The sequence below is a fragment of the Glycine soja genome, chromosome 6 (genome assembly GCF_004193775.1).
Source record: "Glycine soja cultivar W05 chromosome 6, ASM419377v2, whole genome shotgun sequence".
Lineage (NCBI taxonomy): Eukaryota > Viridiplantae > Streptophyta > Magnoliopsida > Fabales > Fabaceae > Glycine > Glycine soja.
In genome coordinates, this window is record NC_041007.1 from 19,842,360 (window position 1) to 19,859,364 (window position 17,005).

Consider the following 17,005-nt stretch of genomic DNA (forward strand, 5'->3'; position numbering starts at 1 on the left):
AGTGAAAAGAAGATGAAGAAGGCCTACATCACATGGGATGACAATGATATGGAATCATCTGAGGATTCAGAAAATGAAGAGATAAACCTATGTCTAATGGCTTATGAAAGCGATGAAGAGGTAACATCTTCAAATAACAACCTATCCATTTCTTTTGATGAATTACAAGATGCATTTGCTGATTTGCATAGAGAATCAATTAAACTTGCAAAGTTAGTTTCATCTTCTAAGAAAACAATTTCAGATTTAGAAAATAAAATTTTAAAATTAAATAAAGAATTAGATCATCTTAAAACTGAAATTTCAATTTCTAAATCAAATGATAAAGTTGATGTCTCTACTATTCCTGATGAAAAAGTAATATCTGATTCATGTAAATGTTGTAGTAAGTATGAAAAAGAAATTAAAGATTTGAAAAACTCACTTGCTAAATTTTCTATTGGTAAAAATAACCTAGATGTCATATTAGGAAATCAAAGATGTGTCTTTGATAAGGTAGGAATAGGATATAAACCTAAAAAACAACAAAAATTTTACAAAAATTGCTTTGCCTCCACACAAAAATATAATTCTCCTTTCATCACTTGTTTTTATTGTGGAAGAAAAGGGCATGGCACATCTACATGTTATTTTAAGAAAAATTGCAACAATATCAAAATGATATGGGTCCCAAAAGGATCTTTAGTTAACACTAACACACAAGGACCTAATAAAGTTTGGGTACCTAAGTCACAAACTTGATCATGTAGGTATCTTTGAAGAAGAAATGATACATAGATAGCGGTTGTTCAAAACATATGACGGGAGATTCATCAAAGTTCACACATATCTCTCCCAAGAAAAGCGAGCATGTAACTTATGGTGACAACAACAAAGGTAGAATTCTTGGAGTCGGAAAAATAGGTACGAATTCTTCAAACTCCATTGAAAATGTTCTACTTGTTGAAGGCCTTAAGCACAACTTGCTTAGTGTTAGTCAATTATGTGATAAAGGTTATCTAGTATCATTTGATTCTCAAAAAGTCTCATTGAACATAAACATGATACTAATATAAAGCATATAGGGTATAGAGTCAACAATGTTTATATGATAGACTTAAGCCAAAAACTAGATAATAATAAATGTTTTCTTAGCAAAGATGATGATCCATGGCTATGGCATAAACATATTGCTCACATAAACACGGAACACTTAAATAAATTAATTTCAAAAGATTTAGTTGTTGGTTTGCCTAAATTGAAATTTGAAAAAGATAGACTGTGTGATGCATGTCAAAAAGGAAAACAAACTAGAGTTTCATTCAAATCCAAAAACATTGTTTCAACTACTTAACCATTACAATTGTTACATATGGATTTGTTTGGTCCTTCTAGAATTATGAGTTTTGGTGGAAGCTATTATGCACTTGTGATTGTTGATGATTATTCTAGATATACTTGGACACTATTTATCACTCATAAGAATGATGCATTTCAAGCATTTAAGAAACTTGCAAAAGTTATTCAAAATAAGAAAAATCTCAAAATGATATCTATTAGGAGTGATCATGGGGGTGAGTTTGAAAATAAAGAATTTGATTTATTTTGTGAAAAGCATGACATTGAACATAACTTTTCTGCACCTAGAACTCCTCAACAAAATGGAGTTATTGAAAGGAAAAATAGGTCTTTGGAAGAAATTGCTAGAACCTTATTAAATGATACTCTTCTTCCAAAATATTTTTGGACTGAAGCCGTTAATACTGCATGTTGTATCATGAATAGGGCTTTAATAAGACTCATTTTAAAGAAAACCCATATGAACTGTTTAATGGTAGAAAACCAAACATCTCACATCTTCATGTTTTTTGTTGTAAATGTTTTGTATTAAACAATGAAAAAGAAAACTTAGGAAAGTTTGATGCTAAGTCAGATGAAGGAATTTTCCTTGGATATTCTTTGCATAGTAAAGCCTATAGAATATATAATAAGAGAACAATGACAATTGAAGAATCAATTCATGTTTCCTTTGATGAGTCTAATGTTATTTCTCCGAGAAAGGATATTTTAGATGATATTGCAGAATCTTTAGAACAAATGCATATTCATGGAAAAGATTCTAAAGGAAAAGGAGAACGAAGCAATGAAGATCCTCCAGTAGAAGTCAAAGCAAATAATGATCTTCCAAGAGAGTGGAAAACTTCAAGAGATCATCCCCTTTACAACATTATTGGTGATATCTCAAAAATGGGTAACAACTAGACATTCTCTCAAAGATTTATGTTATAACATGGCTTTTGTATCTATGATTGAACCTAAAAATTTAAATGAAGCCATAATAGATGAAAATTGGATAATAGCTATACAGGAAGAACTAAACCAATTTGAAAGGAATAATGTTTGGGAGTTAGTTGAGAAACCTGAAAACTACCCAAACAATCACATCTTAGTGTCGTTAAAAGAATCATAAGATATTTGTTAGGCACTATGAATATAGGTTTATGGTATCCTAGGAATTCCATATGCACCTTAATAGGATACTCTGATTCAGACTTTTCCGGTTCTAAAATAGATAGAAAAAGCACAAGTGGAACTTGTAAATTCATTGGATCTGCTCTAGTCTCTTGGCATAGTAAGAAACAAAACAATGTTGTTTTATCCACTGCAGAAGCGGAATATATTTTTCTCGACAGTTGTTGTGCACAGATTTTATGGATGAAGCAACAACTCTCTGATTATGGAATCTTTCTTGACCATATACCTATTAGGTGTGATAATACAAGTGCAATCAATCTTTCCAAAAATCCAGTTCGACATTCTAGAACCAAGCATATAGAAATTAGGCACCATTTTCTAAGAGATCATGTTCTAAAGGGAGATTGTGTGCTAGAATTTGTTGATACAAAGAATCAGCTTGCTGATATCTTTACAAAACCTCTCCCCAAAGAAACATTCTTTGCCATTAGAAGAGAAATAGGCCTCTTAGATGTTAGTGATTTGGATAAATAAGGATTGATTGATTGATTGAAACATTTATGCTTAATGATTGATTGATTATGTTGGTTGATTAAGTATGTTATTGTGCTTGATTTTGCTTGACTACTAGAAATTCTTGTTAGTATGATTGATTGATAAAGTTTGATGATGATTTTAGACTTGGACTTAGGAATTTTTTTAAGAGAAAAGGCTCCTATAGTGTTCTGGTAATCGATTACCAATCTGTGTAATTGATTACACATGAACAAATGGCATGGTAATTGATTACCACTATGTGTAATCGATTACAGTAGAACATTAGCCTTGTAATCAATTACAGTATCCTGTAATCGATTACCAATGGTTCTCTCTATAAAAGCTAACGTAAAGCAACAACGCTACGCAGCCACACCTCCCCTCGACGTACCTCTTTCTCCCAAAACTTCAAATCCTCATATCTCACTCGTTTCTCAACCAAATCACCTCCCACAAAGCCCATTCTTCATCATTTTCGATTCTCTTTCATTCTAACCGATCAAAATCTTTAGTAACTTCACCAAATGATAGAATCATCCAAGAAGTGCAAGGGTTCATCCTCATCCACTGCGGCACATCGAACATCATGGTCCGGAGCCACCGGAGCATCCCCGGCACCATATCCACCATCCTTATCATCTTATACACTGTTTTCATCAGATGAACAACATATCCGGTATTCCTCTCTCTTTCAATCTCGTCAAATTCTTGATCCCAAATATCTTGACCTTGAATTTTTTGATGGGAAAACATTTGATTGCTATCAAGTGTTTCAAAAGACTGGTCTGATTCCTTTTTTGTCATTAAAATTACCATATTATCCTGAGTTAGTACGAGTCTTTTACTCAAATTTGAAAATTCAGGATGGAACTTTAATTTTTGGGGTGCATCATATACCCATGATTATTGATGAGTCTCTTTTCTTTTCTTTGACACAATTACACAGTCAAGGTGCACCTTTTGAGGGTACCCTTGTTGATGACTGGAAGTTTGATTACTCTAGTCATGATGCCCGCCGCATGGTTTGCATTGACCAGGCGGATATGACCGGTAGACTGCTTGTCGGGTCATTGACATTTGATTGTCGCATCATGCATTATATCATTGTTAGAATTTTGATGCCTCGTTCTTCTAATCCTTCTCAAGCTTATGAGGAGGACTTGATTCTAATGTGGGCTTTCTTGACCGGTCGTCCAATCAAATGGGCCCATTTGGTTCGTTACTGCGTGCATAAGGCATTGTGGTCTGGTGCACCTCTCCCTTACCCTCAGCTTGTGACTTTATTTCTTCGACATTTTGAAATTCCTTTGGATTATGAGCCTTTTGTGCTAGTCAAACGTTCCTTTGTTATTGGTGTTGGTGCGGTAACCTCCTTTGGCTACCGTAAGGACGTAGATGGGCAGTGGCTGCAGAAGGATGCACAACCTCCACAAGACGAGCGTACTCCCTCTCCTTCGCCTCAACGAGATGATTCCTCAGCCCTCATGAATGAAGTTCTATCGGAATTACGAGGCCTTCGAACCTATGTTGGTGAACGATTTGATTCCTTGGATGGTCGCATAGATGCCATTAATGCTCGCTGATACCCGCATCACTCAGCTTGAAGAGGATGTGAGTTATCTTCGTCGTTGTTTCGACCTTCCACCACCTTCCTAGTTTTAGATTATTATTATCTTTTATTTTAAAGCCGCGTATTTGGCTATGCTTTTAAGTTATCATTCTCTGAACTTTAGTTATATTTCGGTATTTGGCACTTAGTATTCTATTACTGGATTCTATTTGGTTTTGACTTATGAATGATTATGTGAACTTTAGTTATATTTGATTATTATTCTTTCGCATTGTGTTGCTTGCCACATACTTTGGCTTTTTGTTGTTGTCAAAGGGGGAGAGAAACGGGGTTTAGAAGCTTAGAAATCAAGAGATCATTAATTCCAAAACATAGGGGGAGTATGGAATGAGTGAACGTTATATCTTGCGTATATTCTATCGTGTATCTTGATTTCAGGAATTAAATTGTCATCATCAAAAAGGGGGAGATTGTAGAAGCAAAGACTTTGACTTTGATGTTTTGATGATGTCATGTGATCATGCACTTCTCAAGTTTAATTCAAGACAAAAATCCAAGAAATTCAAGATACATCATCAAGAAAATCTCTAGTGATTTAGGAAGGGAATTCCAAGTTGAAACGGCAAGAGGTTTGACCAATGAATTTAAGCTAAAATGTTTTTACAAGAGATTTACTCTTTGGTAATCGATTACCAGAGGATGTAATCGATTACCAGTGGCCAAAACACTTCCTGAAACGTTTTTAAAATAATTTTGAATAATTTTTGAAGGCATGTAATCGATTACATGAGGATTGTAATCGATTACCAACAGCTGAAAATATTTACAACAGTCATAAGAAATTTGAATTCAAATCTTATAATGTGTAATCGATTACAGATGGATGGTAATCGATTACCAGCAGTTATTGAACGTTTTGATTCAAATTTTAAAGCTTGTAATCGATTACAGAAATCTTGTAATCGATTACCAGAGGAGAATTTCAGAAATTAATTTCCAAGAGTCACATCTGTTCAAATGATTTTTTAATGGCCATCAAAGGTCTATTTATATGTGACTTGGAACACGAATTTGCTTAGAGTTTTTCAGAACAAAAAAGTCTTATCCTCTCAAAAGAAAAACTATCTTATCCTCTTAAAAATTCCTTGGCCAATACAGTTGCAATTCAATAAGGAATTATTTTGAGTGCTTCATTGTTCAATCTATCTCTTTCAAGAGAGATTTCTTCTTCTCTTCATTTTATTTCTGAAAAGGGATTAAGAGACTGAGGGTCTCTTGCTGTACAACACTCTAAACACAAAGGAAGGGTTGTCCTTGTGTGGTTCAGAACTTGTAAAGGGCTTTTGCAAGATAGTGGAACTCTCAAGCGGATTGCTTAGGTACTGGACGTAGGCACAAGGGTGTGGCCGAACCAGTATAAATTTGAGTTTGCATTTTTCTCTTCCCTTAAACTCTTTTATTTATTATTGCTTATTGCTTCTATTCAGTAAGTTTAATTTGCAAAATTATTTAGGAATTCATTTTGAAAGGAATCTTGGGATTTGGGCTATAATCAAAATAGAACTTTTTAATTAGGAAAAAGTTTGTGATATCTTAATTCAACCCTCCCCCCTCCTTCTTAAGATATCTGAGGCCACTTGTCTAACAAAGATCAATGATGACTCTTTGCAAATGTAGAAGAAGGTATCAAAGGGCAATAATTGCCAATTATGTGAGAAATCTGGAGACTTTCAGAAGGATTGTCTAAAGTGTAAGTCTTGGTTCAAAAAGAAAGGTAAGTTTAATGCTTTTGTATGTTTTGAATCAAACTTAATGAAGTTCTCCATAATACATGGTGGGTTGATTTTGGATGTACGACTCATGTTTCTAATATTGTTGCAATGTGGGCCACGACGGGATGACGAAAATAAAATATTTAGATTATCTAAATAAATTAATTGTTTTCCAAAAAAATGAAAAAATTTGGGGAGTCTCCACCAACATTTATTTAAGAAAAATGACGGAAAAAAAAATAAGGAATGGTCTACGGTTTGAGAAAAAGGATTTGGAAGTCGTTTACGTGCGGGGAAGGTGTTAGCACTTCACACGCTCGTTATGAAAACGACAACCTTTAATCAAGTGTGTTAAAAAATAAAACGACTTTTAATTATTTATCTTCCCTTGAAAACATGAATTATATTTTGTTATAATATTTTTTTATTTAGAAAGGGAAATCAAATTTTTATTTTTAGAAACAAAAGAGATTTTATTTTTTTTTAGATTTTTTTTGGGTCAACAAAGGATTTGTCCTCGTTGCTACGTATCCTCATGTGCAATGAGGAAATCAGACTCACGTAGTTCTTTGTAGAAAAAGAGTTTGGGGGTTGGGTTGATTTTATTTTATTGTTATTATTTTATTTTTTTTTGAAAATTTTTTGGTTTTGTGGTAAAGTTTGTGAAGTCAAGCAAGTCGAAAACCCAACATGACATTCACAAAATTTACTCACACTCTATTGAAATGTTACCAAGCAAGTTGGAGACCCAACATGAAGTGCATGTAACATTAAGGGATTATTTATTTGAGAATGTTACCATTTTTTAAAAGATTTTAGTTGTGGTAAAATTTGTGAACTCAAGCAAGTTGGAGACCCAGCATGTCATTCACAAAATTTACTCACACGTTATTGAAACACCACCAAGCAAGTTGGAGACCCATCATGGAGTGCACAGAACGTAAATGAGTACTAAATAATGTTAATGCGGATTTGCAAAAAATAAATAAATATTTGACATAGTGCTACAAAATCAGATAAATCGAATGGAAATGGAAAGTGATAGAATAAAAATGAGGAGTACACTTAATAACTAAGGATGCAAGATTGAAACGTGGGAAAAATAAGATCAATATCGAGATGTTTACAGTATATTAATTAAACTAACTAACAAGATAATGATATAAATAAAATCACATTGAAGAATAAACGATAGAGACAATAAAGAAATACAATAAAATAAAAAGTTATTTACCAATATGTATAATTATTATTTGTTTGCTTCTTTTTTATTTTTTTATTTCAAAATCAAAGGGTTGACTTAGACTTAGTCAACACTAACAGCGTTGACATGACAGGCCTAATCACTATCCTAAGTGGTAGGGATGCACATATAAAGAAGGGGGTGCAACTATCAGTTTTATTTTGTTTCAGACAAACAAAAAACAGGCTAGGCCCAAAATGAAAAAAGGGTGCATGTAAAAGAAAAAAGGGTGTGAATAGTAAAGTTTATTTTATTTCAGACTTTACAAACATGGGCTAGGCCTAAAAGAAAAAAGTGTATGTATGAAAAACATGGTGTGAATAGCCTTTCTGTCATATTATAGACTTTGAAAAAATGAGCTAGGCCCAAAATGAAAAAAAGTGCATGTATCAAAAAGGTGGTGTAGACAACAATGGTTGTTTTTTTTTTTTGTGTTTTTGTTTTGTTTTTTTTAGGGTTGGGTTGGAATTGAGTCAAGGCGACCCGACCCAACCTGCATTTAGGTATCAGGGTTGAAACAACCCTAGATGACCTAAATCCCAAAATGGCACCAGACTTGGGGAACCACCACAGAGGGTGGTACGCCTTCCTTCAATGCCACTAGTCGGCGATGCGAGACCGTCATAGGGGTGGTGGCAACACGACGGCGGCAAAGGCACTGTCGAAGGCTTGGTGGCACAACCAAAATAAGAAGAAAGGAGAATCATAGATGACTGCGAAACATGCAAACAGAAACTAAACCAAAACGCAATTCAATCTACAAGAAACTCGTCGGCAGCCATGCCCACCGGCGAGATAGCATGGAACAAAGCAACATCACGAAAGAGAAAAAAAAAGAAATAAGGAAGAAAGAATAAAAGAAGAGAGAAAGGGGAGAGGAAAGGAGAAGAGAGAACCGTGAGAAAAAGAAGGAATGAGGGGTTACCTTTGGACCATTTTCCCTTTTCTGACCGAAATGCCAAATGGCACCGTCGGGTTGGTCCATTTTCTCTTCTTAGGATTCATGCCTCCTTTGTGCATTCCCTTTCTGAAACCTTCCTTTTTTGGCTTTTATGTTGTGATTTTCTTGACCTAATGGACTCTTTGGGAGCCCAATAGGCCACAAAAATGTATTTTTTTCTTTTATTATTATTATTATTATTTTGTTTTTTTTAATATTTTATATGTTTCTTTTTTCCTTTTCATTTCTTCTTTTTTTCACGATCTTTTTTCTTTTCTTTTTTTTTTCTTTTTTCTTTTTCTTTTCTTTTCACGTTCTTTTTCTTTGTTTTCTTTTTTGCTCATTAATTTTTTCTTTTCTTCTCTTTATTATTATTATTATTATTATTATTATTATTATTATTATTATTTATGTTTTCTTTTTTCCTTTTTTTTCTTAATGCTTTTTTTTCTTTTGAACCCGGACAAAATTAGGGTCTGACAAATACTACGCATGGATTTCTTACCATCCAAACCATAAGCCAAAATGAGAAACTCGCCTTCATGGGGGATAGAGTGAAAGCTCGAGTGGAAGTAGTCAGGACTTATCGTTTAAAACTTGACATAGACATTATTCAGATTTGTTGGAAACTTTTTATGTACCTAGTTTATCTAGGAATTTAGTTTCATTATCTAAACTTGATGTTACTTGATACTCTTTTAATTTTGGTAATGGATATTTTAGTTTATTTAAGCATAATCATCTCATTTGTACTGGTGTTCTTTGTGATGGTTTATATAAATTGAAATTAGATGGTTTGTATGCTAAAACTGTTTTAACTCTACATCATAATGTTGTCATTAAACATAGTTTAGTGAATGAACGATCTGTTTTCTTGTAGCATAAAAGTTTAGGTCTCATTTCTAGAGAAATGATGGAAAGATTAATAAAGAATGAAATTCTTCCTGATCTAGATTTTATGGATCTAAATATTTGTGTAGATTGTATTAAGGAAAAACAAACAAAACATACAAAGAAAAGAGCTACAAGAAGCACTCACCTTTTTGAAATTGTGCATACTAATATTTGTGGACCTTTTGATATTAATTCTTTCGGAAAGGAAAGATATATTATCACCTTTATTGATGACTATTCATGTTAGGTTATGTTTACTTATTGCATGAGAAATCTCAAGCAGTGGATGTCTTAGAAATTTACTTGAATGAAGTAGAAAGACAATTAGACAAAAAGGTAAAATTTGTTAGGTTTGATAGAGGTAGTGAGTATAACAGAAGATATGATGAAATTGGGCAACGTCCTGGTCCATTTGCTAAATTCCTTCATAAACGTGGCATTTGTGTGCAATACACAATGCCTGGTACACCACAACAAAATGATGTATCAGAAAGACGTAATAGAACTTTAATGGATATGGTTAGGAGTATGCTAAACAATTCAACTTTACCCGTATCTTTGTGGATGTATTCCTTGAAAACTGCCATGTATTTGTTGAATAGGGTTCCTAGTAAGGCAGTTCCAAAGACACATTTTGAACTGTGGACGAATAGGACACCTAATATAAGGCACCTGCATGTTTGGGATTGCTAGGCAGAAATAAGGATTTATAATCCACAAGAAAGAAAATTGTATGCAAGAACAATTAGTAGATATTTCATTGGTTATCCAAAAAAGTCAAAATGGTATATGTTTTATTGTCCTAATCATAGTATGAGAATTGTCGAAACTGGAAATGTATGATTCGTTGAAAATGGTGAAATCAATGGGAGTACAGTTCCATGAGATGTGAAAATTAAAGAAGTTAGAGTGCAAATCCCTTTACCTTGTGCCTCTAGCAATAGGGTGATTGCTCCTTTAGTTGTTGTTCAAAACAATAATGAAGAAGAGCAACACAATAATGAGTCCACGATACATAATGAACCTATTGTGGAAGAATCACAAGAGGTAGCATTAAGGAGGTTTCAAAGAGAAAGGAGACCAACTATTTCAAATGACTATGTGATATACTTAATGTGAAACAGAAACAGGCTTAAGCATTAATGATAATGATCCAGTTTCATTTTCACAAGCTGTAAGTTGTGATAATTTTGAGAAGTTGTTAAATGCCATGAAAGAAGAGATAAATTCCATGAAATATAATTATGTTTGGGACCTTGTAGAATTGCCAAAGGGTTGTAAGTGGGTCTTCAAGACTAAACGTGACTTTCATGACAACCTTGAACGTTATGAGACTAGACTTGTTGCTAAGGGATTTACTCAGAAAGATGACATTGATTATAAAGAGACGTTTTCACCGATCTCATGAAAGGATTCTTTCAAGATTATCATGGCATCAGTAGCCCATTATGATTTAGAGCTACATCAGATGGATGTAAAAACTGTCTTTCTTTATGGAAATTTAGAGGAGAATGTTTATATGGACTAACCAATGGGGTTCTCAGTAGGAAAGGAACACATGGTGTACAAATTAAAGAAATCAATATACGATCTTAAGCAAGCTTCCCGCCAATGATATTTGAAGTTTAATGATACCATTGTTTCCTTTGTATTTAAGGAAAATAGAGTTAATCAGTGTATATATCTGAAGATTAGTGAGAGTAAGGTTATTTTTATAATTTTGTAGGTTGTTGATATCTTGCTTGCAATTAATGATATTGGTCTTCTTCATGAAACTAAGAAGTTTCTCTCTAGCAACTTTGAAATGAAAGATATGGGTGGGGCAAGCTATGTGATAGGGATAGAAATATTCCGAAATAGATCACAAGGATTGTTAGGCTTGTCTAATAAAGCATATATCAATAATGTACTAGAGAAATTCATAATGGAAAATTGCTCAGCATCACTTGTTCCAATTCAGAAAGTAGACAAATTTAGTCTCGAACAATGTCTTGAAAATGATCTGGAATGAAAACAAATGGAAGCAATTCCGCATGCATCAGTTGTTGTTGCATTTACCATGGAAACTTAATTTGTAGCATGTTTTTAGGCTATAATTCAGGCTAATTGGCTGCATAACTTTATTTCAGGACTTGGAATTTTCGACAGTATGGCTAGGCTGTTGAAAATGTATCGTGATAACTTGGCAGCAATATCTTTCTAAGAATGACAAGTACTTTAAGGGTGCTAAGCATAAGGAATTTAAGTACTTTGTCGTGAAGGAAGAAGTTTAGAAACAAAGAGTGTCAATAGAACATATTAACATATACCTTATGATAGTTGGCCCTTTGACAAAGGGATTATCACTCAAGACATTTATAGAACATGTTGAAAGTATGAACATTATTGTTATTGATGATCATTAAGTGTAATTTACTTTATGTATTTTAGTGACACTCTGAGCTCATTTATGATATGTTTCTAATTACCTGTTCTCTGTGTTTGCATGCATATTTGTATTAGAGTAATGTTAACAGGTTTTGTCTTGAATGAAGACATTAAGTTGGAACAATTATATACTCCTAACTAATGGTCATATTAAGGAGAACACTAATTTGAAGTACATGGAAGGGACTATGTCGATTAAGTGATGTGGAATCGCTACGACTGGAATTGGTTCCTATTTTTAATCATGAAATTATGATGTACCCAATGTATAGAATGATTTAGTTATTTTAATGCATATTATGTTAGTTTAATCTATTTATTTATTTAGTCTATAATGTTTAGTAATGTCACATAAGTCAAGTGGGAGAATGTTATAATTAATGTCTCATATGAGAGGCATGTGACTTATGTAGGGACTAATAAATAAATAATTAATAATCAATGACTAAATTGTAATTGGGTTAAGTAGGAGAAATTTCTAGAGATAACTGTTATTTGATGGGTGTGGTGGTTATAAAAGGGGTTAATACCTACTAATGTGAAACAAGGTCCCCTTCCTGACAGAAAAGTGTTCTCTCTAATCTCTAATCATCACAAACATAGAGAGACAAAAAGAATAATCAAGGGAGGGAAATCTTGTCTCTCCTCTTCCAAGGAATTAAGCGCACTGGAGAGAAGTCTCACTATGAAAAAAGGTACGCATTGTTTATCTATTATTCGCAAAAATCATAGATTTCAAGATCCTGTTGATTTTCTATAATTGTTAATCTAAGAAACCCTTAAGAATTACATTTATCACTGCAAAACAAAACTCTTGATCAATCAAAAAAGGTAAATATTTTAGGGGTGACAAACGGGTCTAACCCAATAGGTCAACCCACTTATTTTTTAGTGGACCAAGTTGATGTTTCCAACCTGTCAACACACTTTAACCCGTCCTATTTTGATCTACCAAAAAACGGGTTGAGGGAAATAAATTTAACATTTATTTTGATACTTTATACATATATTATTATTTTTTATTTAATTTATTTTTTGTCTAAATAATTTTTTATTCAAAATCTAATGTAATACATTGAATTTTTAGTAAGTATTTATTATTTAATATTTATAAAAGATAAAATTAATTAAAATGTATTTATTATTTTATTTCTCTCTTAATTTTTTGTCTTTGGCAGGCTAACGAGTTAACCTACCAACTCGAGCATATATGGGGTAGACTTGAATTTCCAACCCATTTTTCTTATGCGGGGCAAGGTTGACCAACTCAATTTTGGCGGGTCAACGACAAGGTGAGGCGGGTTGACCCGTTTTGTCACCCTATGATTTTCCACAGCCAAGCTACACCTCACCATTATGAATTTGTAAAGTTGAAGACCTTGGAGTTAACAGAAACTCGCCAGAGTGAGTCAACATTTTGCCCTAACAAACAAGGTTCAGAAGCATGAAGATCAAGTGCATAAGTCCTTAGTGTATAACTATAGTTACACTATAGCGAATTATGTTTTTCTACAATAAAAATCCTCCAAGGCATAAAAAAAATAATGTAATCTCAACTCTATAAGAGCTTGTAACATCCTTTGTACAAACTTTTGGTTCATTTGTGAATTTCAAAAATAGAATCTCTCTTTTCTCTCTCTCTCTCTCTCTCTCTCTCTTTCTCTTATCCCATTGTTACTTTCTCTTGAGGTTCTATTTGGATCCTTCATTATCCATATGAGTTAAAATTCACAATTGTTGAGTGATTGAAGTAGAATTCACGTATGTAATCCTCTACTTTCTGATCAATTTTCATAGTTAATGTGATCCTAGCTTGGGGGAATTTTGATTGTATGGAAACAAATTCAAATCATAGATTTGAAATAAGATTGTGCAAGGATTTGGTTTTAGGTAAACAAGATTAAAACCTTTGATGTGTAGATCAAGACTTGGATTGTGGGACTATTTTGATCACTGGAGAAAAGTCCATCATTGGACCCATTCTATGACACCCTTTACCCCAAATTCTTTATTAATAACATGACAAAGTCCTCGTAAAAACATATTTTTAAAAAACTTTCGTAAACACAAGTTACTCGTGATGATAGTGGTCGGAGATTCTCTCATTCTGGACTTCAATGGAAAATGGGAATTGAATTTGTTAAATTTGTTTTCTGTGCACTTTTTCTTTGCCAGTGAGTCCGCCTTGCCTTCCACTGTTTTCAAATGTTCGTCTTGTGCATCATCCGTTTTTGTTCCCAGATCTGTAATCAATTTTTGATGTTCTTCAAGCATTGGTTTCTGTTGTTTAAGCATCTCTACAAGCTCAGTTAGTTGCTTACTCAAGAACGCTACATTTTCCTCCATCCTTGGAGAGGCCATGGCTTTCACCATAGGCAAAGAATGGGTTGCTATTGCTGAAGCTTTACTTCTTTGTGTGCTCACCATAACAAAGATCCATGAACTAAATATCCTTTCATCCTAGAGAATCAATGATTCCCACAGACGACACCATTGTTATGGTGTAAGACACGAAACATGATTTGTGTCATCTAGCGTGGAGTAGAATGAAAGAATTAGAGAGAATTAAAAAGAAATCTTTGAAGTCTAATGTTATTAAGTTTTGTTGTATCACCGTGCTATGTGATTACAAAATGCCTATTTGTAGTATTTAATCTCGTGGCCTTATCAAACACATGACTTATTACAAGTATTTGCATTGGTAATTTTATTTTACTTGAAGTAGTTGTTTGAACTTTGTAGCCGACTTATAATCTTTAAGGCAGTCATCCTATGTTTAAGTTGTGTGTCATGCGTTTGTGTATAATAAAGTTGATATTTATCCTAGAGCATAATTTATTTTTAAAACTATTTGTAATTTTCATGATTAATAGAATCACAATCTATAGTTTAAACTTCAATATATTTGTATTCCTTTAAAATTTGAAATCACATGTTTTGATCCTCGTGAAATGGGCAAATTTTTGTTTTGTCTATAAAATATTTTTCTTTTAACATTCATCTTTCCAAAATTTGAAATCTCTATTATTTTTTTTTATCTTCGGCATTCATTTTAAAAAGAGATAAATAACATTTATTTTACATATCTTAATTTTTTTTAGAAATATCACGTGCTAACATGGTCTTATAGAGACATTAGTGGGCCTAGCGGGTATCACATGTTAACGTCGTTCCAATTTCCAAAACATAAGCTAATGAGAATTAATATATGTGTATAATATATGACATGTGTGTGTGGGGTCAGTGGGTCACAATAAACACTGTACCCAACACGACCGAGTCGCCAACTCCTGTTTTTCCTTGAATTCCTCTTCCTATCTTACCACGCCGCACATGACGACGGTTCTATGCTGCAACGACGCCGCGCGGCCACACGTGCTGGTGATTCCATTCCCAGCGCAGGGCCACATGATCCCCCTCCTCGACCTAACCCACAACCTCATAACTTCCAACCCCACCCTCACCATTACTATCCTCACCACCCCAAAAAACAAACCCCTCGTTTCCACTCTCCTCTCCTCCCACCCTTCGATTCAAACCCTAATCCTCCCCTTCCCCTCTCACCCTTCTCTCCCTCCCGGCATCGAAAACGCCAAAGACATGCCCCTCTCCATTCGCCCCATCATGCTCTCTCTCTCCAACCTCCACCAACCTCTCACGAACTGGTTCCGCTCCCACCCTTCCCCTCCACGCTTCATCATCTCCGACATGTTCTGCGGATGGACCCAACCCCTCGCTTCCGAGCTCGGAATTCAAAGACTCGTCTTCTCCCCCTCCGGCGCCTTTGCGTACTCCACCATGTGCTTTCTCTGGAAGGAAACTCCAAAACGCGAAAACGAACAAGACCAAAACGAGGTCGTTTCGTTTCACAGGCTTCCTGATTCCCCGGAATACCCCTGGTGGCAAGTGTCTCCGTTGTTCCGCAGCTACCTGGAGGGAGATTTGGATTCGGAGAAGTTGAGGGATTGGTTTCTCGGAAACATTGCTAGCTGGGGACTTGTTCTGAATTCATTCGCGGAGTTGGAGAAGCCTTATTTTGAGTTTCTGAGAAAGGAATTGGGGCACGATCGTGTGTGGGCGGTTGGACCGTTGCTCCCTGAGGACGCGAATGAGGAGCGAGGAGGGTCGAGTTCGGTGTCCGTGAACGACGTCGTTTCTTGGTTGGATGAAAAGGAAGATTTAAAAGTGGTGTATGTTTGTTTCGGGAGCATGGCTATTCTGTCCAAGGATCAAACGGAGGCGATTCAAACAGCGTTGGCCAAGAGTGGGGTCCACTTTATATGGTCAACCAAAGAAGCGGTCAACGGGAACCAAGAGACTGATCGAAACGAGAGAGGGCTTGTGATTAGGGGGTGGGCCCCGCAGGTGGTGATTCTTCGGCACCGTGCGGTGGGCGCGTTCTTGACTCACTGCGGGTGGAACTCGGTGATGGAATCGGTGGTGGCGGGGGTGCCGATGCTTGCGTGGCCTATGACAGCGGACCAATACACGGACGCCACGTTGCTCGTGGATGAACTGAAGGTGGCAAAGAAGGTGTGCGAGGGGGAGAACACCGTTCCTGACTCGGACGTGTTGAGTCGAGTTCTGGCTGAGTCGGTGAGTGGAAACGGCGCGGAAGTGAGGCGGGCGTTGCAACTGAAGACGGCCGCGCTTGACGCCGTCAGAGAGGGTGGAAGCTCCGACAGGGATTTGCGGTGTTTGATGGAACGGCTACGTTTTCCGTTACAGTAGATGAACGTCAAAGTTTGTGTTTCTGTGTAAGGGCGTTTGACGCCTTTTCATTTTGTAAGGAAAAAAGAAATTTAAATATATTATGCGAGAATATCAGAATATGAGTTTTTCTTTTTCAAGACAATAATTCATTAACGTATATTTTTTTTTTATTATCACAACATTGTTCATATTATTTAATATTTGTTTGAATTAAGAAATAAAAATACATTCGTAATATATAATTATTCTGTTTTAATTCCTTGAAATAAATGCAAGTTAAAAGAGGTCACTCATTCAGTTTATTGTTGAAATTAGACTGCTTAGTTATCAGATTTTTTTTAGGCTTAATTGCATTATACCATGGTTCCTTTAATTATATTTTAATATTTAATTTGATTCTTTAATTATTAAAAGATTTAACTTTGTTTCTTAATTGTTTAAAATCGGTTAGCTGG

General features: G+C 34.9%; 1 protein-coding gene across 1 annotated transcript; it reads left to right on the forward strand.

Moving 5' to 3' along the window:
- Positions 1 to 15,040: 15,040 nt before the first annotated feature.
- LOC114416648 (flavonol 3-O-glucosyltransferase UGT89B1) lies at positions 15,041 to 16,687 on the forward strand. The gene has a single exon (XM_028381597.1). It carries the CDS (start codon positions 15,171 to 15,173, stop codon positions 16,566 to 16,568), a length of 1,398 nt encoding a protein of 465 aa, XP_028237398.1. The 5' UTR covers positions 15,041 to 15,170; the 3' UTR covers positions 16,569 to 16,687.
- The last annotated feature ends 318 nt before the right edge of the window (positions 16,688 to 17,005 follow it).